The sequence below is a fragment of the Meriones unguiculatus genome, chromosome 7 (genome assembly GCF_030254825.1).
Source record: "Meriones unguiculatus strain TT.TT164.6M chromosome 7, Bangor_MerUng_6.1, whole genome shotgun sequence".
Classification (NCBI taxonomy): domain Eukaryota; kingdom Metazoa; phylum Chordata; class Mammalia; order Rodentia; family Muridae; genus Meriones; species Meriones unguiculatus.
This window is the reverse complement of record NC_083355.1, coordinates 14,745,715-14,773,575: the sequence shown is the minus strand read 5'-3', so window position 1 is coordinate 14,773,575 and position 27,861 is coordinate 14,745,715. Positions and strand designations below refer to the sequence as shown.

General features: G+C 44.6%; 1 protein-coding gene across 13 annotated transcripts in view; it reads right to left on the bottom strand.

Moving 5' to 3' along the window:
• The window catches only part of Bptf (bromodomain PHD finger transcription factor), a 106,755-nt gene that overhangs the window by 53,281 nt on the left and 25,613 nt on the right, over window positions 1-27,861 (bottom strand). For 7 of the 13 annotated variants that reach the window (XM_060386517.1, XM_060386519.1, XM_060386518.1 and 4 more), the window contains exons 3-6: window positions 14,861-15,084; window positions 11,288-11,497; window positions 10,597-10,785; window positions 3,536-3,724 (exon numbers count right to left, since the gene is read on the bottom strand). In XM_060386517.1, coding sequence (XP_060242500.1) covers window positions 3,536-3,724; window positions 10,597-10,785; window positions 11,288-11,497; window positions 14,861-15,084 — 812 coding nt within the window. The remainder of the gene's footprint in view (window positions 1-3,535; window positions 3,725-10,596; window positions 10,786-11,287; window positions 11,498-14,860; window positions 15,085-27,861) is intronic. The other 6 variants (XM_021634297.2, XM_021634298.2, XM_021634296.2 and 3 more) reach the window with 4 other exon arrangements.

Genomic DNA, 27,861 nt, shown 5'->3' with positions numbered 1-27,861 from the left:
AAATTTACCATACTATCTACAGATAGGTTATTTTCCGGCAAGTGGAGACAAATGCACAGAGGGAAACTTTGTTTCAGAGGGAGGACTGTTGAACAGTAGTTAGCTCACTGTGTCTCCTCCTTTTCCTTCCCTCTGAGGGGATATGAAATTGCCTTTGGAAGAAACTACAGCACCCAGACAGAACACAGCACCACCCCACTAGGTAACCCTCCCAGCCCAGCATCAGCCTAGTCCATGTCTGAGGTTTTTTCTGTTGTTGCTATTGTCATTGTCTTTAAAGATTTATTTATTTATTTTATATGTATGGGCATTTTGCCTACATGCACAGATAGGTACTCCACATGCATGCCTGGTGGGATGGATCCCCTGGAACTGGAATTACAGACAGTTGTGAGCTGCCATGTGGGTGCTGAGAATTGAACCTGGGTCCTCTAGAGGAGTAGCCAATGCTCTTATCAGCTATCAGCTCCAGCCCCCATGTTTTGGTTTCCAAATTTGGATTCTCCTTTCATCTCCTCTCCCTTTTCTTTCCTTTCATGGGACTGAACTGAGAGCCTTGCACGTGATGAGCAAGCGCTCTAGCTCTGGGCTGAATCCCCACCTTAGGCATCTGCTTTTCTGTTAGTGAGCAGGAAGGATGAAACTAGAGGCTGGTACCCTGCACCACTACAGCAGAAAGACTACAGCTTGTGGGGAATAAGAATCCCCAATACCCTGGAGCAGATGTAAGAAGAGAAAATTCTGAGGAAGATGCTGATAACCTTGCTTAGCTTCCTGAACCAGAGGGGTCACCTGAGGCTATCACCAGTCCTTGGATGATCCTGTAAACTCCACTAACAAATGTTCATTTATGTTTTAAACAAGGCAGATTTCTGTAGACAGCAATAAATACTAATTAATCCAGAAAGTATTTTAAGTCTTTGTCTACAAAACATGCCACTGATTAAATCAGGCTAGAGCAGGGCCTGAGTATCTTGCCATGCCAAGCTGTAACCCTGGGTACTGCTATCCGCTCTTAGACTCTATGTGTGCTGGAGCTGAACTCTTGGGACCACTTATAACATCCTGTAATAGACTTTATGGATGCAGTCTGGGCTCAGGCTGCACTCCCTCAGTGTACAGCCACAATTCACAGCTGCTCAGAATTGACCCTCTGCATCTGCTGGCTTAGTAAAATTAAAAGCAAGATGCAGCTTCACCTGCAAGGGTCAGAGCTGAAGACCCAGGGAAAGGAAAGGCCCTCATGGAAGACACTCTACCCCAGGGCCACACTGCTGCCACTGAGAAATCAATCTTTGAAGTGAGCCTGGTGGCAATCAGGGAGTGGTTCTATGCCAGCCTCTCAGGCAAGCATAGGCCAGCACAGGCCCACCAACCAAAGTGAGGAAGTAGAAGGGCTGCTCACGTCCACGGAGCCTGAGGCCTGTTACTAAGCATTAGGTACTAGTGGCAATCCCTACAAACCTATAAGGGAATGTTACAATGACATGGGAAGTCGAGGCAGGGAACTCTGCAAATCTGCCAAACTGGTACATACGATTGTTCATCCAACAGCAATTCCCAACAACCCATAACGTATAATAGCCAGCAGAAATTAGGCTACCAAACAGAAAAACATTTCTCACATGCCTCTCACTTCTTAGCCACTGAATTACCCCAGGTTTGCCAAAGTAGAGCCTCTGCTAGCACGACAGCAATGCTGAAAACAGCTAAACTCAGAACTTCATATGGGTTATATATAAGCTTACACGATAAGCTATCGCCAAATCTGTCATACTTAATACACAGCACACAGAAATCTTAGATATAATTACAGTTGTTGGATGCACTTGTGAGCCAAGGGGAAGTTTTCAGGTGAGAGTGAGATCTGTGCTCCACATTAGACAGGGGCATTGTGAACTGGATGTATGGGAACAGACAGGAGTGTGTCTCATGCTGTGCTGAGCTGCCGAGGATGGAACTGCAGTTATCGTGGGCCCTATCTTTGAAGCAGCCCTTGCTTTTCGCAAAATCATTCCTACCCCATTTCAATCATATACTTTTGCTGGAGCCATCAATAATACCTTGCCTGCCCTGGCCACAGGTGTGGAACAATATGATCCAAGATAAGCCACTCAAATTCCTTCCTCAAAGACTTTTGATTTGGAGCAGGAGTAGGGCCTTTGCCTTTGGGCCACAGACCTTGGAAAGACATGAAAACAAATTGCTGGTGCCATCTTACCTGCAACTTGGAAAAGCCTGTCTGTATAAGGAAAGAATGAAATTGTCACACAAATATAAGTCAGTTCAAAAGGGGTGGCGGGAAGAGAGGGATGGAGAGAGAGTGTGTGTGAGTGGGGAGAAGGATGGAGACAGAAGCAGTTGTTTCACTGCTGGGTCCACGAACTCCCCAACTGCATAAGTTAATTAAATCCCCTCTACATTTAGACTATTTTAAGATGGTCTGGTCACTTACAATTGAAAAGTCAACCATATGTCATATATGAAATTCTATTCAAAATAAATTTAAAACAATGCTATCGACTTGTTATGAGAAACTATTTACTATATTAATATTTGTGAGATTGTATTCCTATTTAATAGTATACCACATTCAGAGAAACCCTGAAGAAAAAGATGAATAAATTTAACAGCATAAAAATGTAAAAATTTCAGACAGTAGAGAATTAAAGACAAGAAACTAATACATAAGCACATATGTCAAGCAGATATTAACAAACATAATACATAAGGCAATCCTAAATATTAAAATTCTATAGGAAAAATTGAGCAGAAACAAGAATCATCAAAATACAGAATATTAAACACATGAAAAGAAACAACCGGATTCATAAGCAGGAGTATGCAAAGTTTCCATGAAATATATTCTTACCACTGGCAAAAAAAGACACATGGTGTGTTAAATTTAAGTGTACGCATTGGGAAACAGACACGTATGGAAATTAGCCCCCCTGAGTGAGTAATTAGGCAGTATCCACCATTATCTGGAAAAGGTACCTACCATTTGACCAGCCAGTCCTTTCATACACTGCCAGAGACACTTGCAGAATACAGATATGTGTGGAGGCTGGCAGACAGCACCACCAAGATAATAGCCAGATACCATGCAGCAGCTAAAAACACTGCATTAAACTCTAACATGAACAGTCCCTACCACTGAGTGGAAAAACAAAAAGAAAAAAATACAAAACAAGATGGAGAATAACACATGCAGAATGATCCCATTAATATTCAAAACAAACCAAAAAAGCCAAAAAAATTGTAAACATACAGGTATGAACATAATGGAAAATACAAAATACTGATGGTGGTTATACTTCGGGAGAATAAAAAGATTTCTATTTTTCTCCTCTTACCAAATTCTTTTTATTTATTGTAAAGTAAGAACAGTGAGCTCATGTTAATTAAAAACAAAAATAAAAATCACTAATTCTTCCCAACCCACTAAACTTTTACTTAAAAAAAATTAAAAATGTCCAAAGGAAAAAGAGAAAAAGAAAAAGCATCTCCCTTGACTGGATGGGCGTGCTCTTACCTATCTCTTCCTGAGCAGAGACAGGTGTATGGGAGTCTCTTTCTCCAATTTCAGGATCATCCGCTGCCTCAGCAGAGTCACTCTGGGCAGAACCGAGCTCACTGCTGCTGCTACTGTTTTCCAGATTAGGCTGGATGGAGGCAGTGGTAGCACTAGTGTTACTGCTGTCACATGTCTTGTTAGAGTCTTCTAGAAAAATAGAATATCTGATTTTTACATTGAAAATCACATAAAAAATCTAAATGTCAGAGAAGCAGTTAACAGTTGTAGGACCTCATCAGGATGCTGAGCGTTAGAAAGCAAAGCCGATCACGGAGGAGGAATGAATGCACTGTGTGAGAGGTTGGTAAGCCGTACCCTACCAGTTACTGTAAGTGCCCATCAACGCACAGGCTCTTTATCACCATCTGGAGCAAGGCAGGCAACCTTTCAACATTCTAGAGATGGGAAAAAACTTTAAAAAACTACTGCACACAACTCAGAGCACATCAGATGTGGAAGAGGCGGTTCTGTTGAGAAAAACACTCAAAACATGTAGCTTACATCCTCACGTTTTCAGAATCTTCACAGGTCTCTATCAGAAAAGGAGTTAGAAAGGATTCTTTACCTCTGGGGTCTTCTATCTACGTGTGCTCACCTTTCTGGGTAATTTCAGAGCATCACTAGCAGTTTAGTTCCTCAGCAGTATAAAGAAATTAGTACTAGGAAAAAGAGAAAGCCATGGGAGTTCAGAAAGTCTCTGTATTCCTCTTTGTCACTGAAAAGGTACTCTTCCGAGCACTAAATCATGACTGGCGCCATGTCACACCAGCTATAGTAAATACATGAAGAATGGGGAAACAGTGTCTGCATGAAATGTTTTAGATTTCTGACTGCACCCAATACGATGATTACCACAGCACAGAGAATACAGAAGACTCCAGGAATAACCACAAGAAGAATGAAAGTCGCCTCTAAACACACGGAAACCTGACTGCTTACTTTAAGCCAGGAGAAATGCAAACTAAAGCTATGTAGAGGGTGAGCACCCTGGCTTACACCTGTGACCCCAGGAAGTCCTCTGACTCCACAAGTCCTACTAAGCTGTGCTCTGAGCTCTACTAACACGCCATGGCACACCCTACGCTTTCATGTTACAACTTTTCTGCTCTGGAGGCAGGTTCAGGGCACACTCCGTTCTTCCACAGGACCTGAGCTCAGTTCCCAGCACCCACATCAGGTGGCTCAAAACTACCTGTGGCTCTGGCTCCAGGGATCTGATGATGCCCTCTTCTGGTCTCTATGAACACTTGCACTCTCATCAACACGCTCACACACACACAGATCTTTGAAAAAACTTCTCTACTATAGAAGATAAATGCCAACCAAAAGAAGGTGGCAAAGCTTGGAAATATTAAATAAATGAACATCTCAAAATGATTAAAATATTAATTCAAAAAATATATTAAAAACTTGAAAGCATTTAGTGAAAATGAACTAAAGAGTAGAGAGGCTGAGGGTAGCTGAGTGGTGAGCACTTGCTTACACGATAAGCTACTGGCTTCAATCCCCAGTACCACAAAACGAACAAGAAAGGAAGAAAAGCATTTTCTTAGTAAATAATTGCAAATATTTTTAAGCGTCTTGCAAAGAAGGGAAAGAAGAGACTTAGAATACAACTTAAAAACCTGATATTAACTGTCTGACGCCACACCCAACAAGGAATCTGTGTATGTATGCATGTACATCTTTATGCTCACCAAGCATGTATGAGACATATCAACGTCAACCTGACGCTGGGGCTCTAACTCAGTGGTAGAGCGCTTCCTCACATCTAGCACCACCCACAACTAACATCACAGAGGTAAAATGACAGGAAAAACAAATTATAAGCTTCAACTAAAGGAGAGCAGAGGGAAACTCCGCACTGACAGCAAGCACAGAAGAAAGCCTGCACAGGAGGTCTTCAGGAGCTGAGCCACAGGGCCAAAAAAAAAAAAAAAAAAAAAAAAAAAAAGCAAAGGAAATAAAAAGGAGGAAAGAAGAAAGATCAGAAGTAAATAAGCCAGAGAAAAGCAAGCAAGAGCTGGGTGTAGAGACCAGAGAATAAAGTCATGGAGTCAGTTCTCGAACTTGGTGAGAATTCTAGAAATTGAACCCAGTACCGTCAGCCTTGCCCAGTGAGAGCCACTGAGCCATCTTACCAGCCCCAGCAAGATATCCAAGACAAGTTTCTCAGTGGCCTGGGACTCAGTAAGTAGGCTGGCTGGCTGACTATCCTTCTGGCAAGATTGTTAGCCATCACACCTGACTTATACAGATTCTGGGGGCAAAACTCAGAATCAGTGAGTGAACTATTTCCCCGGCTCAGGACTACTGTTAGTGTTTAAGCTGTATTTATTATTAGCACGTGTGGTGGGTGCAGGCATGTGTACGCCGCAGTATACAGGTGGAGCTCAGATGACAACTTCAGGAGTTGGGGACTGCTTTCTACCATGGGCTCCCAGGCTGAGGCTTGTACGGTAAGTGCTTTTACACACTGAGCCATCTCGCCAGCCACCTAGATTATTATTTTTTAAACATTTTTTAAAAGATTTATTATGTATAAAATTATGTCTGCATGTACACCTGTACACCAGAAGAGGGCACCAGATCTCTTTATAAATGGTTGTGAGCCACCATGTGGTTGCTGGGAATTGAACTCAGGACCTCTGGAAGAGCAGCCAGTGCTCTTAACCTGAGCCATCTCGCCAGCCCCCACCAAGATTATTTTTATAAAGGTAAAATAATCTTGTCACTAGACACTGATAAGGATATAAGAGAAAAATATAAGTTAATCTCACTTATGAAAGTAGATGGAAAATCCCATCCAAAATATTAAGAAATTAGATGCAGTAATATATGAGAAAAATAATCATAACCAAGCTGTATTTAATCAAGGACTGGGAGATGAAACATTCAAAAAAACAACACAGGCATTTTGTTGTAGTAAAGATACCCTTAAGGGAAAAAAGACTTACACTCTCCAACAAAACATTCAAAAACAGAACGTGTATAACGGAAAAGGACAGGCACTTCATAAAAGAGGAAAATCAAATGAGCTGTATACACACAGATACAGACAGACAGAAAGACAGACACAGCACAGATGTTCCATGTCCTCAAATCACCTGGTAACTATAGGTACAAACCACCACAATCCCCCCTCCCACAGCCATCTGAAGGATCCCTATACTTCTGTCCGAAAAGGAAAGGCCATTTGACAGTGCTGATGCCACTTGCTGGCAATGGGGTGCTGTTGTCAGAGCTCTCACCCTGTGAGGGAAGCTTGCACAAGCCCCTTCTCTCAGAGTCTTTTTACAGAGACTTAAAGACCAGGAAATCCATGATTACATTTCTACCTCTAAGAAAACATGTGCATATGTAAAAATATACATAAAGGAATAATCATAAGAGTATTATTCATTATGGCCCCCACCGTGGGAACTATTTAAATAACTACCACTGGAAGCTGGAGAGACGGCACAGCAGAGGACCCGGGTTTGGTTCTTAGCACCCACGTGATGGCTGACAACAGACTGTCACCCCAACTCCATGAGATCGAATACCTTCTTCTGGCCTCGGGCACACACACAGTACACATACATACTTGGAGACACTTGAAGATACACATAAAAGCACACAAATGGTCAGGTGATCATCAATATATAAAAAGGATAAACTAATTGTGCTACATCTCTACAATGGACTGAGAGCAAACGATGATGCTCTACACAACACTGGTATTTTTGTTCTTACTGGCATTTTATTAAGGTTAAAAGATTTTTTAAAGTTAGACACCAGCTTAACATGGTGATCCATGCCTTTAAATCTAGCTCTTGGGAAGCAGAGGTAGACAGTTCATGACCAGCCTGCTACACATGGCGAGTTCCAGGCCAGCAAAGGCTATATAGAAAGATCCTGTCTCAAAGAAACAAACAGACATTAAAAATTATATATTGTATTATAATTCACCCCCCCTTCTCTCTTTAAAATCAAAATCAGAGGCTGGAAAGGTAGCTCAGCAGTAAAGAGCATTTGCTCCTCCTGCAAAGGAGTACAGTCTGAGTCCCATACCCACAAGATGGTTCACAAGCAACTGGAACTCCAGTTCCAGGGATCTGATGTCCTCTTCTGACCTCCTCAGGCACCAGGCATGCTCATGATACATAGATAAACATGCGAGCAAAACACTCATATGAAAGAAAACCTAAAACTTAGAAAAGTAAACAGAACAGTCGGTCTCTGGTGGGCAGCTGCACAGGCTGGTCCCCTGGGTCGTTCACTTGGTAAGCATCCATCACACTATTTCAGTAACAACCAGCCCAGAATATCTCCCCACCCAGTCCAACAGTATTATCCTATCAAAGACTTTACTTAATAAATATTGTCTGTCGTGGTGGTTTGAATATGTTTAGCCCTCATAGACTCATGTGTGTGAATGCTTGGCCCATGGGGACTGGCACTATTAGAAGGTGTGGCCTTGTTGGAGCAAGTGTGTCACTGTGGAGATGGGCTCTGAGGTCTCCTCGAATCAAGCTCCGTCCGGTGTGGAACAGTGTCTCCTTCTGGCTGCCTTCAGATCAAGATGTAAAACTCTCAGCTCTTTCCCAGAACCATGTCTGCCTGCAGGCTGCCATACTCCCCATCATGATGATAATGGACTGAACCTCTGAAACTATAAGCCAGCCCCAATTAAATGTTTATCTTTATAATAGCTGCCTTGGTCATGGTGTCTCTTCACAGCAATAAAATCCCAACTAAGACATCATAGTCTCTAAGTCAAAAAAAAAACAAACAAGTGAGCTCTTCCATACCATGGATGCTGTTTTTAACCGCCTAGAGTTAACTCTCCAAATCTCAACGACCATCTCATCCACTGACCTAAGGGGGAGCTATTCAACAGTGAGAACAGAGACTGGTTCAGGGGCATCACAAAGCACACAGCACCCTCCCAAGCCACAGAACAATTACAATTAGTTCTTGGATAAGTAAGAACACAGAGAAGCAGAGCCACGGGAGACAGCAGAGCACCCTCCCTGAGGGCGAGGACGGTACTCTATGTCTCTCTGCTGCGCGCCAGAGCGCAGTCAGCAAGGACTCACATTCCACTTTGGTCGTGGATGTATTCCCACCAGCCTACAGAGTCTGAAACTTATTACTATATTAACTACTTGATAAAAACAAAAATGCAGCTGGCAAGATGGCTTAGAAGGTAAAGGTGCTTGCTGCCTGACAAACTGTGTTCCCTCACCAAGAAGGAGAAAACTGACTCCAGCACGTTGTCCTTGGATCTCTACATGTGCTGTTACATGGGCTATGCACGCATGTGTGTGTGTTTACCCACCCAAAATAAACACATGTAAAATAACAGCATACAAGGGCTAGGACCTAAGGATCTAACAGGTCAAACTCAATCAGGTTTGGTTTAGAAACAGGTCAGTTATGTCATACCTGAAGCCAATAGTACATCTAAGATTAACATTAAGTATTGATCAACCTAAAAGGGCAAAAATTATATTTAAAAAGTAACAAACATGGAAGGTTCTTTTTCCACATTATTTCAGCAACAGTACTCCACCTTCAACTTTTAGCCCAAATATATGAAAATGAGAATAAAACTGACCAAACCCTAAAAGTAGTCAGTCAGTTGTAGAACCAAATTACAGACCTGTGTCTCCGCAGCCCCTTGAGAAGACTCCCTGAGAAATACCACTGCCCAGCTGAAAGCTCTACTTGCTAAACAATTCTAAGATCGTTGTTAGCACTCAGTCAGGACACTCCCCTACAGTTTCTCACTAAGTTTACTCTTTGTTGTCCGCAGTTCAGTGCCCCAAATACTTGAATACTAAACTTCCAACCACCAAACCTAGAGTTCTCTAGGCTACACGAGTCTTTTTTCCTTTTTTGTGTTGACACAGGGTCCCCCTGTGCAACCCTGCGGAGCCCGGAGCTCACCACGCAAGGCCCTGAGTCGCCGACGGCCTTGCCAGCGCTGACCCTACAGGCTGACCCACCACACCAGCACTCCGCCTCATGGCAGCATAGTTTCCTGATTTCCTGCACCTTGATGCGTGAGCACGCTGCCCTCAGTGCCAGCTGTGTGACCGGTTCCGCTGACAGCTGGGCTCACTTGCAGCCTATGCGTAACCTAAGCTTTCACTGGGGTTCTCAGCAATTCTCGGAGCTGGTTGCCGAAATCCCCCACATTCCAATCGGAAACCCGGAGGCCCATAAAAGGCTGAGTGGCGTTAATTTAGGAGCCGGCCTAGAATGCACATGCTCTACACAGCGGTACCCCTAACACACCAGTCACACTCCAGCATCGCTAACACACAGCAATAACGCACACTCGAGCTTGAGAAGACAACATTTTTATATTCACAGAAAGGACCTTTAAGATTTCCTCCATGACTCTGAGATTACTGATGTTTATTTTCTGATTTTAATCATCTGAATTATATATAGTCTAGTATAATAAAAATACCTTTGAATTTTTTGAAAAGCAAAAGTCATAATCACATTCTTAGTAATGATAATTTACTCCAAGTAAAATTTCATTGTTAAAAAGGTTAAAACTGGAATTATTGGTTAACATATCAATGCATCTTGCAAAAATGTTGGTGATGATGGATTATCAACTAATATTATGGTCTGACATTTAGCACTACATGAGCACATGCAAACAGAAAATTAATGTGTTAGTATAGGATGAGCCAGAAGGGCTATGTCACTCAACATGGAGACAGACATTATTATGTGAGTAACTCAAATCAAAGTCTCTGCCAGGATGGTCTGGTGGCCAGGCACACAAATCCATCTAAGAAATGCAAGCATGAGGACGGAGAGGGAGTTCCAGGCACTAACTGCAAGAACAACTGCCAAACATCCAATGTTAGGTGACAGTTTAGCAATCAGGAATGGCACTGTGAGCAAGCAGCATGAATGAATGCAGACTGTCAGGTTCCAGGTGACATGCAGCTCTGACTGCACAGGGAAGGGTTCCCCCCATTACAGAGGCATTGATACACTGCCCTCTGTACCTGGTACATCCGGGGGGAGCTCAGATGCCACCTTCTTCTCTGCCATGCTGCTGCTATCATGGGTGTCTGAGAGACAGCCCTCGGGGCTCCTCCCTGCACAGGGACTAGTCTCTTCTGAAGAAGCATTTGTGGTGTTGTCGCCAAGATTTGCTGGCGCAGAGTTCCCTCTATCCCCAACTTCTGCTGGCTCTACAGCAAAACGCACAACAAAACTTTAAAGATATGCTTCAAAACTGGCTTTGGACAAGTGGCCACATTCAATCAACTACTAAATATCATCAGTCACCAAAAATCCTGCTTCTCTTTGATGGCCATTTTAAAGCAAGTCAGATTCCGAGATAGCTTTGTAATGGTCATCCAAAAATAAAGAGTAAGATATTAAGAATGTTTTAGAATTAATTTTTTAAAAGAACATATTTTACCAATAATCTGGCATAAAAATAGTAACCTTTCATCAACATCATAGGTATGCCAATTTCTTAGACATAAGTATAATATTATTGCAAATCCATCAATACAGAAAACTCATTACAATGGTTGTGATGTTACAAGGAAGAAACTATCTTAAATATCTTTAGGAATAAAAAATAGCTGTTTGGAGTAAAATTCCATTTGCATTCTGCCATTAATACTAGAGGTTTCACAAATAGCATTAATAAAATATTTCTTTTGAACCAAGTAATTCTTTTACCCTCAGGTTTTCCTTGCCCAGGCTCTTCATTAGAGACTTTGTCATCACTGTCCTTTTCAAGGGACTGGTCTTCCGACTCCTCTCTGCTCTTCTCAGCATTTTTGGAGTTGTCACTCTCGACCTCATTCTTGTCTTTTTCTGTTTCTTCTGGGTTCTGATCACAGTCAATATCTTCCCCTCTTTTGATTCTTAAGGAGTCCAAAATTTCTTCTATAATAAAAAAAGCAAATGTAATTGTTTTCTTTCCATAACTAAATATAAAATTACTAACAAATGGAACTTTTAATGTTCACCAGGCTTGGTGGTGCACACCTTTAATCCAAGCACCCTGGGACAGCCAGAGACAACATAGTGAAACTTTGTCTCAGAGATAGAGACAGAGAGATTGATTTAATATCCAGTATTCTTAAGTCTTGAAGAAAGAAAATTATACCAGCTAGAAGACGTGAGCTTGAATTCTCAGCTCCCACTAGAAGCTGGGTGTAGCAACTCACTTTGAGGGCATGAATGGGATCCCTGCAGCCATGGGTCACCAGCCTAGCAGAGCAGTAAGTGCCATGCTCAGTGAGAGACCTCTCAAGAAATAAAGGGGCTGGAGAGATAACATATTGGTTAAAAGCATTTGCTGCTCTTGCAGAAGACCCAAATTCAGTTCCCAGCACTCATCTCAAAAGGCTCTCAGAACTGCTGTAACTCCTGCAAGTCTTAATGACCTATTCCGGTCCTCAGGCACACGCACATGCGTGTGAACACACACACAAAGATAATTTGTTGTTCTTGCTTTTCAAGACAGAGTTTCTCCTTGTAACCTTGGCTGTCCTGGACACACTTTGTAGGCCAGGCTGGCCTAGAACTCACAGAGGTTCTCCTGCCTCTGCCTCCCAAGCACTGGGATCACAGGCGTGCACCACTAGACGTGGCTGCAACTTTCTTCTTAAAGATGAGATGGCAAAGTAAGCATGATAATGCTCACCCAGAACCCAGGCACACCCAGGCTACACAGCAATACGCATGCCCAGTGAAAAAAGTCTGACTCTTGAGACTGCAAGCACATCTCTGGCACATGCCCCTGTCATGACAGACACTCCAAACGGACATAGGCTCAGCCTGTACAGCACAGCACAAGGATCAAAAGCAGAACGGAAAGCCAGTGTACACCTGAGGGCAATCTGCTCCCTGCGCCTGAGCAAGCTCCCTAGATCTGCAGAGCTCCACCTCCTCCAGAGTGAAATGAGCCCGTATGGAAGTGCTTCTTTCTGAAGCCTCGTAACTACTCTGAAAACCACTGAGGGCCTAAATAAGGGCATACCCTCCTTCAATTTGGGCAGGGTGATAGCACGGTATGGTACCAGCATAGGGGAACCAGGATGGACACATGGATACTAAAAGACTCTTTGGTTTATAATAAAACACATCCTTTGAGAGGGGTTCTTATTATGAGGTCCAGGCTGGGCTGAAATTTGCAATCCCCCAGCCTCAGCATCCTCAGTAGCTGGGATATGTTATCACCCCCACAAATTAAGCATCTATTCATGTTGTTTTGTCTGTTGGGTTATCTGCTTGAGGCAGAATGTCACAAGGCTCAGACTGGACTCAAATTCAGTGCTGTCTGAGGCTGGCTTTGAACTTTTTTTTTTTTAAGCTGACCAGTAGTGGCACATGCCTTTAGGCCCAGTGCTTAGGAGGCAGAGGCAGGTGGATCTCTGTGAGTTCGAGGCGAGCCTGGTCTACATAGTGAGTTCCAGGATAGCTAGGACTATACAGAAAAATCCTATCTTGAGAAACAAAGTAAAAAAATAAAATAAAAATAAAAAGTTCATTGTGTGTGTGTGTTGCCTGCATGCACTTATGTGCACTACATGTGTGCTTGGTGTCTCTGGAGGTCAGAAGAGGGCAGCAGAACTGGAGTCAGGAATGGCTGTAAACCACCGTGTGGGTTCTGGGTCCTTGGCAAGAATTTCTGTGCTCTTCACCACTGAGCCATCTCTCCAGCCCCTGGCCTTCCACTTTACTCCCAAGTGCTAGGATCACAGGCATGACCGACACCCCTCTCTCTAACACCATAACTCTGTTGCTTAAACTATTCTAGCTTTGACCTTTGAGAACTTTTTCAAAGTTCTTTGTTCTCTTCATATGTCTTACCCATCTACCAATGCAACATTTTTTTTTTCTTCTTGGTTTTCTGAGATAGGGTTTCTCTGTGTAACCCTGACTATCCTGGAACTCTCTCTATGGACCAGGCTGGCCTTAGACTCTGCCTGTCTGCCTCTGCCTCCTGAGTGCTGGGCTTAAAGGTTAAATGTCACTACACCTAGCTAAACTTTGGTTCTCTAATCATAAGATTAGAAAATGTTGTAACTATACAATCTGGGTCCCATGACATCGGGAATATCCGCCCCCTAACCCGTGTATATGCATAAGATTCTTGTGTCTACCTATGTAGTGTGTATGTCCTTGGTTCACTGCATCACTGCCGCCTTGCTTATTTGACGACTCTTCAGAGTGAGAAACTGGCTACAGAGAATCCAATGGCTGGAGAAGGACAGCCATGGTAAAGCAGCTTCCGAACTACAAAACCAAATCCTCATGGGAAACAAGTCTACCATTATAGTGCAAAGTCTAAAAAGACAAAGAAACCCAGCACTCCTCTGGGGGTTCTGCAGTCCTCATTTATACTTCCTTCCATCACTGTTCTCCACCTTCATTTTGGTTGTATTTCTTTTTCCTTTTTCTTTTCTTTTCCTTTCTTATTTATTTATTTAGTTAGTTTTTTTCAAGACAGGGTTTCTCTATGTAACCTTGGCTGTCCTGGAATTCACCCCATAGACCAGGCCGACTTTGAACTCATAGAAGTTCGAAGCCTCTGCCTCCTGAGTACTGGGATTATAGGTGCGTGCTGCAGCACCCGACTTGGTTGTATTTCTTAAATTATAGTTATCTAGCCCATTTTCCAGAATTAGAAAAACTTTGTAAGGGAGTGAGGGTAAATCCTCATGATAAGACTTGTCTAGCCTCTGATCCACAGCATTTACAAGACAAACCAATGCAGAACAGCTCTGGGGCACTCAAGACAGCTGTCTAAAACAGGATTACTAAAAGCTGAGGGCACCAGTCACGAGAACTGCACCCATTCGATTTTGTGTGGAGGTGGGAAAAATCTAGCTGAAATCAGTAAATGTTCTACAAAGTTGAATGCACAGTATGGAATGAATGAAGTGAGAAGGACACAAATGAACGAGGTAAGGAAGAACAGCCCTCATAGTCCCAACACTGAAATGGCTAAGGCAGGGGGATCATGATGAGTGCAAGATCAACCTCAACCCAAAGACTCTCATTAAACAAACAAGAAACAAATGATTTGTGAGTGGAGGGGGTATGATTAGTGACCAAGGCAAGGAGCAAAATACTAAAAAGCACAGCATCCTAATCTGCATTAGCACAGACAGGATCTCTGTAGAAAACAATGACATGAAGGGCGAAAGCAAAGCAAATGTAACTTGGCCATCTTAGCACGTTTTCAAGTTTCAGAATTCTCACACTACGCGCTTACTGAATAATCAAGAATGCCCTCACCATTAGCTGCCGCCAGAAAGGATTTGTTGCTGCCCCGAGCTTTGTTGGTCAGGTCTTCAGTTATGTCCATGTGCTGGTGCATCTCTTCTCGAATTTCTTCTAGAATTTTGCATAGTTCTGCTTCCCAGTAATCTTTGTCTAGACAGTCTATTAACTCTGCGAGCTGGACCTTTGTGCTGTAATACCAAACTTTCTTTTCATTTTCATTCTCTGTGTCTTCTTCTCTGTGGTAAAATCAGGGAGGGGAAAACATTAGGCACAGTAGCACTTACCAAACAAACATCTGCTCACCAAGTTCAACCGTGTAATGCCAAGACTACACGCTGACACTCAATTGCCTCTAACTGCTTGGGTTTCTGAGCGCACAATTCTTAGGTGAAAATAAATTTCAGTATTAATGAGAAGTGAGGTTATGTGCAAATACCTAAACATATGACAAAAACATAACTTTAACGCCCAGTCATGACTGGAGAGCTTGGCAAAGAGCAGCCAGACCTCAAGCACCTCCCCTCCAGCAGCCTAGTGAGCATCTTAACCCAAGCCCCGGAAGTCTCACAGCTCGGGACAGCAGAGCAGAGAGCGTACTTCCACTGTTAACACAGCCTGCACAGACCTCACGGTGCTGGGAGGCTTTCCTAGGCCCTGGGCCTTAGGAGTCATACCTAACCCGGCAACAGTGCCTCATCTATCTCCTTTTTCTTTCTTTCTTTTTTTGGGGGGTGGGAGATTTTCATTTTACATGTGGGCTGCATGTGTGTTTAACTGTACCACATGCACGCAGTGTCCAGAGAGGCTAGAAGAGGGCACTGGATCCCTTGGAACTGGCACTAGCTACAGATGGTTGTGACCTGCCATGTGGATGCTGAGAAGCATGGAAAGAACAGCAAGTGAAACCATCTCTTCAGTCCTATTGTTTTATTCTTGTTTTGTTTTCCTTTTTGAGAAAGATTTCTCTGTGTAGCCCTAGCTGTCCTGGAACTTGCTCTGTAGACAAGGCTGGCATTGAATTCAGAGAGATCCACCTGCTTCTGCCCCCCAAGTGCTGGGATTAAAGGTGTGCACCACCACCACCACACAGGCCCCTGATTTATTTTTTATAACAGGGTCTCACTGTGTATCCCTGGCTGACATGGATTTGCCATGTAGCTCAGGCTGGCCTTGAACACACTGCCTCTGTCTCCTAGTGCTGGGATTGAGGGTATGTACAACCACCTGGCTCTTCTCTCTTCTTAAAGACACTCAAAGCTCAAACTGGAGAAGAGAGACTGCTTCCTTTCCTGTCAACTCTGAGGTTCCATCCACATCTAAGGGAACTGTAAACTTTAATGGAGATAGTTACTAACTGAAAAAACAAGGCAGATTACCACCAAGAGCAAGACTTCAAGAATGCATCCCATAATGCTGGGAGCGGTGTTACACCAGCACTTGGGAGGTAGAGGCAGCTTTATCTACATGACTTTGAGGCCAACTTGGACCATTTGAAAATGTCACAAAAACACCTTATAAGCCAAACACCTCCCCACCAGAAAGGAATTCACCTCATGAAGTTTCTCCTCCGCCCCGTTCAGAAGGGACTCAAGAGTCTTGTGAAGTGCCTAAGAATCTGTCATTCCCTGTGTGTCAGTGGCAAAGCGGTGGAGCTCAAGGAACTGAGCTCTACGGAAAGACCTGGAGGCCGGGACGATGGATTCTTGTTAAAGTACGTGACTCACAACCCAGACTTCAGGTGTGTATGGTGGCCTGCCTGCAATTCTAGCCCAAAAAGCTGGTGTACCCGCACCCCTGGCACAAGCTGGCTAGAGAAGCTAGCTGTATCACTGACCTCTAGATTTCACTGAGATGGTACTTCAAAGCGTGAGGTGGACAGAGATCAAGACATCCACCTGAGGTCTCTATGCTCAGTATCACCCTTAGGTCTCTACACGCCTACATGAGTGCATGTGTGTATAAACACACACACATGCACGCACACACACATGCACGCACACACACACACACACACACACACACACACACAAGTGCCCTGCAGAGGGTGGTCCGTGGAGGAAATAAATGGTGCTCCATAAACATGAAGGCCCGAGTCTAGAGCTCCAGTGTCTAGGCAAGTGCCAGGCCTGTGGCTGGAGAATGGAGGAATGAGGGTGTGGGGAAAGTAGGAACCTAGACTTTGCTAGCCAGCCCATCTCACTCATCAGCAGGTCGCAGATTCAATTAGTAACCCTCATCTCAAAAAGTAAGTAGAAAGCAACAGAAGAGGGTACCTCTAGTCTGACAACATAGAAACAAACATGTGCACAGACCGACATGGAAAACACCACACACACACACACACACACAGCCACACACACACAATCTCGGTATAGGAATGAAAATCAGTGCAGAATGCTCAAGGCCTGGGTTCTAGCCTCAACTGGAAATGTCTGCTCTGAACGGGCTCAGTCCCGTGATACTGACAGCCTGGCCATTACAAGCTTCCTCCAAGCCACTTCCGTACCTCCATTGCACAGTGAAGTTACTGGGCACTGCCATAGGGCCACCATAAGACTTGAAGATACATGTTAGACAGAGCAACTACACAGTGACTGGGAACTCCTTAGTGAGCAACAGACACAAAATATTATTATTGAGGCAGTGAAAGTTTAGAGGGATTCCAGGAGTGTATTATTCAGTAACTCTAAAGGGAACATATCAATCACAGGTCAATTAGCAATTTTTTTAAATTTACACAGTATTTTTTTCTTTTTTGGCACATGTGCAAACATGGGTACTAGTATTTGTACCCCATGTGTACAGAGGCCATGTCAGGCATCCTGCTCCCCCTTACCTGAGGAGACAGGAACCCTCGACTGAATCTGGAACCCTAGTCATTTTCTTGTTACTACCCAGAGTACACAGGTTATGGCACTACATTTCGCTCTAATAGATATTTCTGCTAAGTTGTTGGTTGTTTTTCTTTTTTTTTTTTTTTTTAAAACTAGCTCTAGTGAAATTTTATTAAAGAAGAACTTTCCTGGCTTACTTTTTAACCAGTCTGTTTTGGCCTGACTCTAATAACACCAGAATCACCTGGGTCAGTGTGCATACTCTAGTCTTTCTGCATGCTGCACCCAATTCAATACTATTGCCCTGAAAGCGATGGCCAACAGTTTTGGCCAACATGGCAAATAGTGTTCTACTTCAGATTTCTCCAAAGCTGAGCACTTGTTGGCAGGAATAACCAACTTTGTTTTGTCCTGTCCAGTCGTCTTCAGAATGTCTGTCCCAGCACATCCTTTTCACAGCACGTCTGAATTAGAAGTGATATCTCCAGAGGCTTCCATCTTCTTTGCAGCCACTGTCTTCCTGCTTCAGGTGCAGGACAAACCCCAACCAAGAGCAGCTGCCAAGATGGCCAGAGAGCAAGCCTAAGTTGGTTTTTTTTCCTTGTTGTGTTTTTTGTTTGTTTTTGTTTTTCAAGACAGGGTTACTCTGTGTAGCCTTGGCTGTCCTGGACTCACTTTATAGACCAGTGTGGCTTAGAACTCACAGAGATCCTCCTGTCCCTACCTCCCCAGGTGCTGGGATTATAGGCATGTGACACTGTGCCCTGCTATCTTATTATAACTAGTATGACAATGATCTTAACCTAATTTCCAAAACTAACAAGTCAGTCTTCTCAGCAGAAACATTCATTAAAAGCTCTTACACACAATCCTGTGTCAAAAATTGACAGTGTCAAATACTTAGCTCTGACTTAGGCTGTGATTGCCTTAAACTATAAATAATCCCATCTTTTATTTTCTAAAATTTCAACCTTACAGCTTTTTCATTATAAAGATAGCTCATGCTCTCTCTCTCCCCTGCTCACCCCTTCCTACCCCCTCTCCTTTCCTCTTCCCCTCCTGTCATGTAATCTGGCTGGCCTTGAATTGCCTGTTTCCCCTCCTGAGGGCTGAGATTACACTTAAGTACCACTGTGTCTGGCTTATGAAACTCAGAGCTTCATCCATGACAGGCATATGCCCTTTACCATCTGAGCTATACCTCAAATCTTTAGTTTTTAAGTTTTTCATTCTTCTTTATTCAGAAACACGGTGCACCCACATGGCGGCATTTCAAGTCCATTTCAGGTCCCAGACAAATATGCAGTCCAGTGGTGTCAGCTTATGAAGTACATTCTATGAGGGTCACGCTAATGAAGATAAGCTTGCCTATGATGCTTTTCTCAAAACACAGCTGACAAGTAATGTGGCTTGCAGCTACAGGTTTCAACTGAGAAAAAAAAAAATCCTGCACAAGAACTATTTTAGGGGATGGTGCTGAGAGATGGCCCAGTGGTTAGAGCAGGTACTGCTCATGTAGAGGACTTGGCAACACCTCCGTCAGGTGGCTCACAACTGCCTGTACTCTGCCAGTTTCAGGGGACCTGATGCCCTCTTGGAGCCTCCATGGACACTGCACTCCTGTGCACATACCCATACAGATACATACAAACCACAGATAGAGATACTCAAACAAAGTACATAAGTATAATTCTTTAAAGAATTAAAGTTTAAAGTTCTAAGACAGACACTTGGTGAGTGTAAGGTTTCATTATGTGTCAAAACACCATTCAAGAGCAGAGTCGGGTAAGGGGAATTCTGAAGGGCTGAGAAAACTCCAAGAAAACAACATGGATCCTGTGGCCTCAGTTTCTTCAAAACCAGGGAATTGTTCTCACAAGGCGCTTTTGTGCCCCTTCCAGGTGCAGCGGACAGGAATGAGCTTAGTCCTCACAGCTGGTTTTTGTTACTTGTTGACATGCCCCTATGGAAAACACGTTCTTGCCTGCGTAGCTTGCCCACAACACGAGGCCTGTCCCTGTGACGGGACGCTTCACTCGTGTGCTCTTAAACCTCGGAGGACAAACCGTCTGCTGCCCTGAATACAGTGGGCTACTGCATGAGACCTTAGTCTGCCTTAACTTGAGACTCCATTCACCCGGAGTCACACTGCTGACTGGTAAACAATTCGGAAAATAAGATACTATAATAGGAACAAATTCAACTAAGTGGACACTCTGCCAACTTCTTAGATTTTGTTTTATTATGTATGTATAATGTGTAGTCGTTATGTCTACCACTGTGAGCGTGCCTGTGAAGGCCAGGAGACGGCATGGCATCCCCTGGAGAGGAGTTCCGGGAGTCTGTGTGCACCTGATGGGGGCTCAGAAGCAAGCTTGGGCCCTCTGTTAGACAGGCAGCAAGCTCTTAACCACTGTGCCATCTCTCCAGGTCCCCAATCTGCAGATTTCCTCAAGCAACCCACAATGACGCAAAGGGTCCCTAACAACTAAAGGGCATATGGACTCTCGTGGTCGCTGCGGAATTTCCCCTCTACAACAACCTCACTGCCTCAGGCGGCGCCCATTCTACACTCAGTTGCTTTCAGTAAGTTTTTATTATAATGAAATTACTCAAACCTGGAGTAACTGCAACAATTAGTTCTGATTCTGTCTGCTGGCAGGGTGTGAAGTACATCTAACACCGCCTCCGTACAAACCCTTCCAATGGCTCCCAGCAGCCACTCTACTGTCTCACGCTCTCCTCTCAGGCACGCATGCTCGAACACCTCCACCACACGCCATGCGCACACACCGCATACCACACACTCCCTTGTTAACACCTCTCTAAAAACGGGGTGCCCTTTCTTCTGCTCATCAAAAATATGTAATATTCCCACCGACAGCTTCCTCTCTGGAGGTAGAATAAGCTCATTACAAACAGAGTAGCAAAACCCCAACCACCGCTGCCGATGCTGCCCAGGGCGCCTTGTCTGCCACACTGGCGCTCTGGGGCTATTTCCAGTCTATCTGGTCACAGCCCAGGACCTGACTGAACTAGGACAGCTGCCTCTCTCCGGAATAACTGAGTGCTGATGGTGGGTCTCTCTGGCTTTGGAGGAAGCTTTGGCCCGTGAGCCCTGGCTCCCGGAACTGGCCCAGCTGCCCCTCTGGTGCTCAATGCCAAATGTCCCCCACCAATTCACAGGGTGGCAGACGCAGACAGGGTGGGAAGGAAAACAAATCTGCAAACACACATATTCCAAGTGTGCGCTGCACAGCTTGACCTCTACCGGGACACACATGAGGTGGGTTTGACTTCTGAAAGTGACTCTCAGGAAGCTTCAAGCTTCTCTCAACAAATCCACAGACGAATAAGAAGGCCTGTAAGGGGCCCCAAATTCAAGGCCTAACTAAGCCTTTGGTGTAGCTTGTATTTACCCAGAGGCTTTGAAATGAAATCACCCCAGACTCCAGCGGCCTCCCAAGAGGAGGGGAGGCGGTGCAGAGAAAAGCCACCCTACAGAGACAGGCCTGTCCAGGACCTGGAGAGGCCCAGGGCAGCCGCAGAGAGCCCTCAGAGTCTGGCTTCCAGGGTCTCAGGGTCAGGGCTGCACGACTCTGAGCCGTTAGTAGTGTTTTACCAAAGGGGCCCCAGCAGCTGCCCAGATCTTGGAACCAGGAAGTGGAGTGCTACTGTAAACATCCTTAACTATGGAAGAGGCTTTGGAATTGAGTATGGACAAGAGGCTGAAGGAAAATCTTGAGCACCTGATAGAAATGGCCGTGACTGACTTGAAGCAAAGTCAGTAGTTAAGCTGTCAACAGCAGAAGACAACAGGTTCTCTTTCCCAGAGCCTTGCTGACACCTTGAGGTTGGACTTCTGGCCTCCAGGACTGACCTCATTCCTGACAGTTTTGTCCCGGTGACCCTTTACTAACAGTACCAACAACGCAGCACCTGCCAGTCAGGAGCACTTGTCCTGCAGTCATCTTGATTCCATCCTGACTCTACCACAAGCTGTGTGATCTGACCCTCTCTGCTTCTCCACTGAAAACACTGACAGTTCGTCTGACAGTTCATGCAGCTACCTACTGCTGTGGGGCTGCGTCAACTGAAATACGTAAAGAAGGCCCGGAGAGATGGCTCGGAAGCTAGCAGCCTGCGCTGCCTTGCAGAGGGTGCGGGTCTGTTTCCCAGTGCCCATGGCGGATGGCTCACAACTGCCCACAAATCCAGCCCCAGGCATCCAAATGCCTCCGGCCTCCAATGGCACCTGCCGCCATACACACACAAACTTTAAAAAATAAAAATAAAGGGCCGAGCAGTGGAGCTCCGTGCCTTTGACCCTGGAAAGCAGAGGCAAGTGGAGCTCTTTGGGCGCAAGGCCAGCCTAGTCTACAGAGTAAGTTCCGGGCCAGTCAGAGCTACATAGAGAAACCATGTCTTGAAAAAAAAGGGGGGGGGACAGAGGGCACCTGGAGAGGGAGACAGCTCATTGGTTAAGTGCAGTGGCTGCTCTTCCAGGACTCAGGTTCAATTCCCACCACCCACATGGTAGTTCACAATTGACTGTAACTCCAGTTAAAGGGGATCTAATACCCCAACACAGACATGCAAGCAAAACAGCAAAGCACAAAAAATTTAGATAGACAGACAGATAGATAGATAAAAAGAGGCACTGTCTCAAAAAAAAAAAAAGTTTTAGAAGACTACTTCAAGTTGGGCATAATGGTGCACACCTTTAGTCCCAGCACTCGGGAGGCAGAGGTAGGCAGATTTCTCTGAGTTTGATGCCAGCATGGTCTACAGCATGAGGCCAGGACAGCTAGGGCTTTGTTAAACCGAGAAACTCTGTCTCAAATATAAACAAATAAGTAACTCTTTAGAAAGCATTTCAGCTAACAGAGAACAGCATTGGGAGGGTGGGTAGGAGAGTTTCCCAGAATCTAGTCTAGACATGGCATCTGCTGGCATAAATTCATATAGAATTGCTCTCTTACTGCACGTGTCACCAACCTATAGCATTACATACTGTAATGCTCACTTAGTAAAGGCAGTTTTCTACTTGCTGCTAGCATCATAATTAAAATACTGCTCACGAGCAGACTTTGTTTTGAGGCCTTCCTCTACTATGAGCACCAGGGCCTCTGAGAGTCAACATTTTCAACTTCTAGGCTTCCAGGAAAAACATGTGGCAAAGCTCCACTTCTAGTGAGTTGCCTGAACAGTTTACAAGGCTCTGCAACCTTCCCAGCTTCTACATATGTCCACCACAAGGAACACTTAACCTCAAAGTATATGAATCTAACTCTCATAAATGACACAGAAACCGTTCAGATTTACTTCTAATTATTAACATAGGCACAGGGTATTGTATAACTATTAACATTTAAAGATTCCTCGCTGATGTTAAACAGAAAATACTCAAGACATCAGAGCATTAAAACATATTGCTAGTCAGGTCGGTGGTGGCGCACGCCTTTGATCCCAGCACTTTGGAGGCTGAGGCTGAGGCTGAGGCTGATCTCTGCGAGCTTGAGGCCAGCCTGGTCTACCTAGGAAAATTCTGTTTCAAAAATACAAACCAAGAGCTAAAAAGACAGCTCAGTAGGTTAGGCGCACAGGTTGCTCTCGAAGAGGACCAGGGCCACAGGCCGAGCATCCACTAACACTGACAGGGCAGCTCGGACACTAGTCCCAGGGGACCTAACCTCATCTTCTGGCCGATTCAGGCAACAGGCACACACATAATAAACACACATACTGGCAAATACCCAAACAGACAACAATAAATACAAAACAAAACAAAAAAAGAGATCCATATTTGTTTGAGTAATCATTAATTTGTGTACTTTCCTATACACCAAGCATGAAATCTGAGAGATCAGAGCTTATAAAACCAACATTAAATCCAATGTCATAAAACATTATTTCCAAACCAAAATTAAATGAATGAACTTGCTGTTCCACTAAGAGACTATTTAACGTCATCAATACCGTATGACTGATTAATCCACAAGTGCTTTAAAGTGTGATTTCAGTCCTTCAGACCACTTGATTTCCAATGCTCATGGACATTCACAAATTATAAGTCCTTTCCTTCCTTAAGTCTTATTTTATCTTCTTTATTTGGGTATACCTGCTTAAGTTATTTACTGAGTAAAAGCAATAATGTTAAATTTTAGTTGTTTTCTAAAAATTCCTTTATTTCTAAATATAAAAGATCTCAGATACACTCTGTGCACACAAACCAAAAACTATCAGAGAGGCTTTCTCCCCCAGTTATATGTGTTGTTTTTGTTTTTTAAGGTTTTTTTTTTCCTGAATATGGTTTTTTATACCACATGCACGCAGTGCCCACAGTGGCCAGAAGAGGGCGTGAGACACCTCAGAACTAGAGCGTCAGGCAGTGACAAGGTGGGTGCTGGTCCTCTGGAAGCGCAGTCAGCGCTACCACCTTAACTCTAAAACTCAAGTAGCAGGCTTTCAAAGGGATTGTTTAGAAGCTTGACTGCAGTATACAGTGAGGCTGGAAACACTGTTTTGAAAACATACTTGTTTTTATTCTTTTTAGTTGTGTGTGTGTGTGTGTTCCGTGCCTATGGAGCCCAGAGGTTTCGGCTCCCTGGAACTGCAGTTACAGACAGCTGCCGGCCGCCAGCCAGCATGGGGACACTCTGACACTATCAGAAACATTCTTACAGACGACTTGAGGTCTCACCTGCAAACAGATACAAAGCGTTGGGACTAAGTTATTTACTCTCCCATAGCTTTAGTCTCACCATCTGTAAATCACAGGCAGGTATAGAACCTATATTACAGCACTGTCGTAAGGAACTGGATATAAAATGCTCAGGACACCCAAAGTGAGGTACATATTAGGTGCTCAATAAACGTTGCTTTGGACTGTTTATTTTTTATCTTATTAGCTACTATCCGCAGGCTTCTAAAACTAAAAATCACCTAGATCTCAAAGACGTCAAGCTGTGTCTACACATGCACCAGACACCTCTGGTCTCTAAGTCGCTCAAGAAAAAAAACAGTCTATGGAAACCAACATCTAAAAGGCCAAGGAACGGGCCAGTGAGAAAGAGGCTCAAGTGGATGAAGGTGCTCGTCAGCAACTGTGACCCAGGTGATAGGAGCAAAGAACCAACTCCCAAAGATGTCTCACACAGGCGCTGACCGCGTGCAGTGCCTGCTCCCTATCCTCCACGCAAAAGATGTCTCACACAGGCGCTGACCGCGTGCAGCGCATGCTCCCTATCCTCCACGCAAAAGATGTCTCACACAGGCGCTGACCGCGTGCAGTGCATGCTCCCTATCCTCCACGCAAATAATAGCCCATGCCTATCACCCAGCTCTCAGGGAGGCGAAAGAGGGAGGATCTCTGTGAGTTTAAGGCCAGCCTCATCCACAGAGAGCGTTCCAGAACAGCCAAAGCTACAAAGAGAAACCCTGTCTACAAGACAAAAAAGGCTGACAGCAATAGCTTGTTTAAAAACATAACGAAATGACTTTTTAAAAAGAATTTTTTAAAGACATAAATTCAGAATAAAGGAAAGACAATTGAAAAAGCTGAAAGCAGGTGGTCACATGATCAAAGTGAACCGCCAAAAAAGCCTAACCCCAAGGCAGCTGAGAATCCCACCCCACTGTTGGCAGGCATTTTGGGGTGGGGGCTGCAGCTCTGAAACAGAATTGGCTGCAGGCTGCTTAAGCAGACCTCTGAGACCACCTCTCCAAGCCAAAGGTCTGGCCTCTAGGGAATACAGCAGAGCTGAAATTCTCTGGCTCAAAAGCCTCCAGGCCTGGTGTGAGCAATTCAGAACTGAGGCCTTCGGGAACACAGCAATGCTGCACGCACAGCACATGCCGCCGACACGGCCGCTGTGCTCTGAGCAGCTCGCCAGAAAAGGAGCCGGACAGCGGGGCTTCTAACACACACTGCCTGTCACCCCTCGTTCGGCCTGAAATTGATATGGCCCCCCCCACTTGCTTAATGCTGCCAACGAGCTGGTAGTTCCACAGTATTAACCAACAGCTTAAAACTAAGGAAGAACAGACATCTGGGGCTAAAGACCAAAACAAGTAACGGTGGAGGCAGCACAGAAAAAATTAAGCCATGCAGCAGTGGGGTAAAGAAACACACCTGTACCCAGCACTCAAGAGCCAGCTAGACTCCTGGTGTGGTGACTCATCCTATGTCCCAGCACTTCAAAGACTGAGGAAGGAAGACTGCTGGGAACTGAAAGACAGTCTGTGCTACGGAGAGCCTGTCTTAAGAAAACAAAACATTACGATAATTCACTCAGGATGTTAAAACACTATATCCATAAAATAAAATCAGGATTCTGTTACACTCCTTAAAAGTAAAGACTCGTGTTGTTATTTTCACAAATAATAATAGGACAAAAGAACTCTTAAAAAATAAATAAATAAAAAAAATGAGGCTGGAGAGACAGCGCAGCAGTTCAGAGCATTAACTGGTTTCTGTGGTTTGGTTTTGTGTTTTTAGACATGGACTCTCTATGGAGCTGTGACTGACCTTTAACTCACAGAGATCTGCCTACCACTGCCTCCCCAGTGCTGAGATTAATGGGGTGCACCACCACTGCTGGCCTTTTTTCTTGGGATGTGGGGAGTGGTATACTCTTCTTGCAAAGATCCTGGGTTCAATTCCCGCCCCCCACACAGTTCCAGGGGATCGAGTAGTCACTTCTGGCCTCTTGGGTACCGGGCAGACACAGTGCAGACAAATACTTTAAAAACGTGGACGGACGGACGGACGGACGGACGGACTGACAGACAGACCAACAGATCAAATGTGAAAGTGGGGGGGGGAGCAAGATTACAGAGTAAGTCACTGGCTGCTCTCAAGAGGACCCAACACTCATAAGGTGACTCACCCCTATAACTCCAGTTACAGGGGCGCCCTCTTCTGGCCTCTGGGAGTACTGCAAACATGGTGCACAGACAGGTACATGCAAAACACTCTTACATATACAAAAATTAAATACATGGTAGCAGCTAAGAAAAAGTTAACAGCAGGGCTTAGAGAATATTTAAACTATGTCACATACCTTTAATACCAGCACTTGGGAGGCAGAGGCAGGAGGATCTCTGTGAGTTTAAGGCCAGCCTGGTCTACAAAGTGAGTCCAGAACAGCAAAGGTTATACAGAGAAACAGCCAAGGTTATACAGAGAAACCCTGTCTTGGAAATTAAAAACAACAATTAAAAAAAAAGTCAATATTTAAAATAATAAAAAAAATTCTCAATCAGGTCTCTGTGAGTCTAAGGTCTATTCTACACAGTAAATTCTAGGCCAGCCAGAACTAATTGCAGAATGAGACTCTGTCCAAATAAAACACACATATACACACACATACGCACACATGCATGCATGCACACCCACATGCATGCATGCACACCCACGTGCTCGCCTCAAAGAGGAAAACTGGAGAGGGAAGGCAAAAATAGTCCAACACTCAATAAAGTGATAGCACAAGACAAGTAACAGAAGAGCTCAGGGGAGGGCAGCCGGCAAAATGCCAAACAAATACTCCACTGGTGGCAACAGATCCACACGAGACCTGTCACCGTACACCTCCACGGCACCAGTTGTGTAGTCTGTCCCTAGAGACAGGGGAAATTCCACAGGCTTCCAGCAAAGTGAGTCAGTAAATCAGACAACAAATCAAGTGTCAGCTCTCACTGCTCTCCCTCCGCACCTCGCCCTGAAGTCCATCTTCATCTGCGTTTTCTCTCCACCGAAGTCTAAGAGCTGGAAGAAAGCCTCAACACTGTAGAAGCTCAACATACCAAGTGGTCGGTATCCTCTAGCAGGGTTCTAAGGACACTCAGTCCTCAGCCCAGACTCCAACACTGCCTGGCGCCCCCAAGAGGCTAAGCACAGCAACCCCTGACCCCACTTGCCCCTGATTCGGGGCTTTTTTTGCACATCTGTCCACTTCTGTGGTGCTGGAACTGAACACAGGGCCTCACACACACTAACACCAGTAAACCAGCTCCCCAGCCTCTCATTTTATTTTGAGACAGGGTCGTGCTAAACTCCCCAAGGTAGCCTGCTCTGTTCTACAAGCCTTGAACTTGGGATCCTCCTGCCCCACAGGCCTGAAACCCCATGACTCAGACTATAATCCCATGTGTCAGAATCTCCTTGGGACTGCAGCC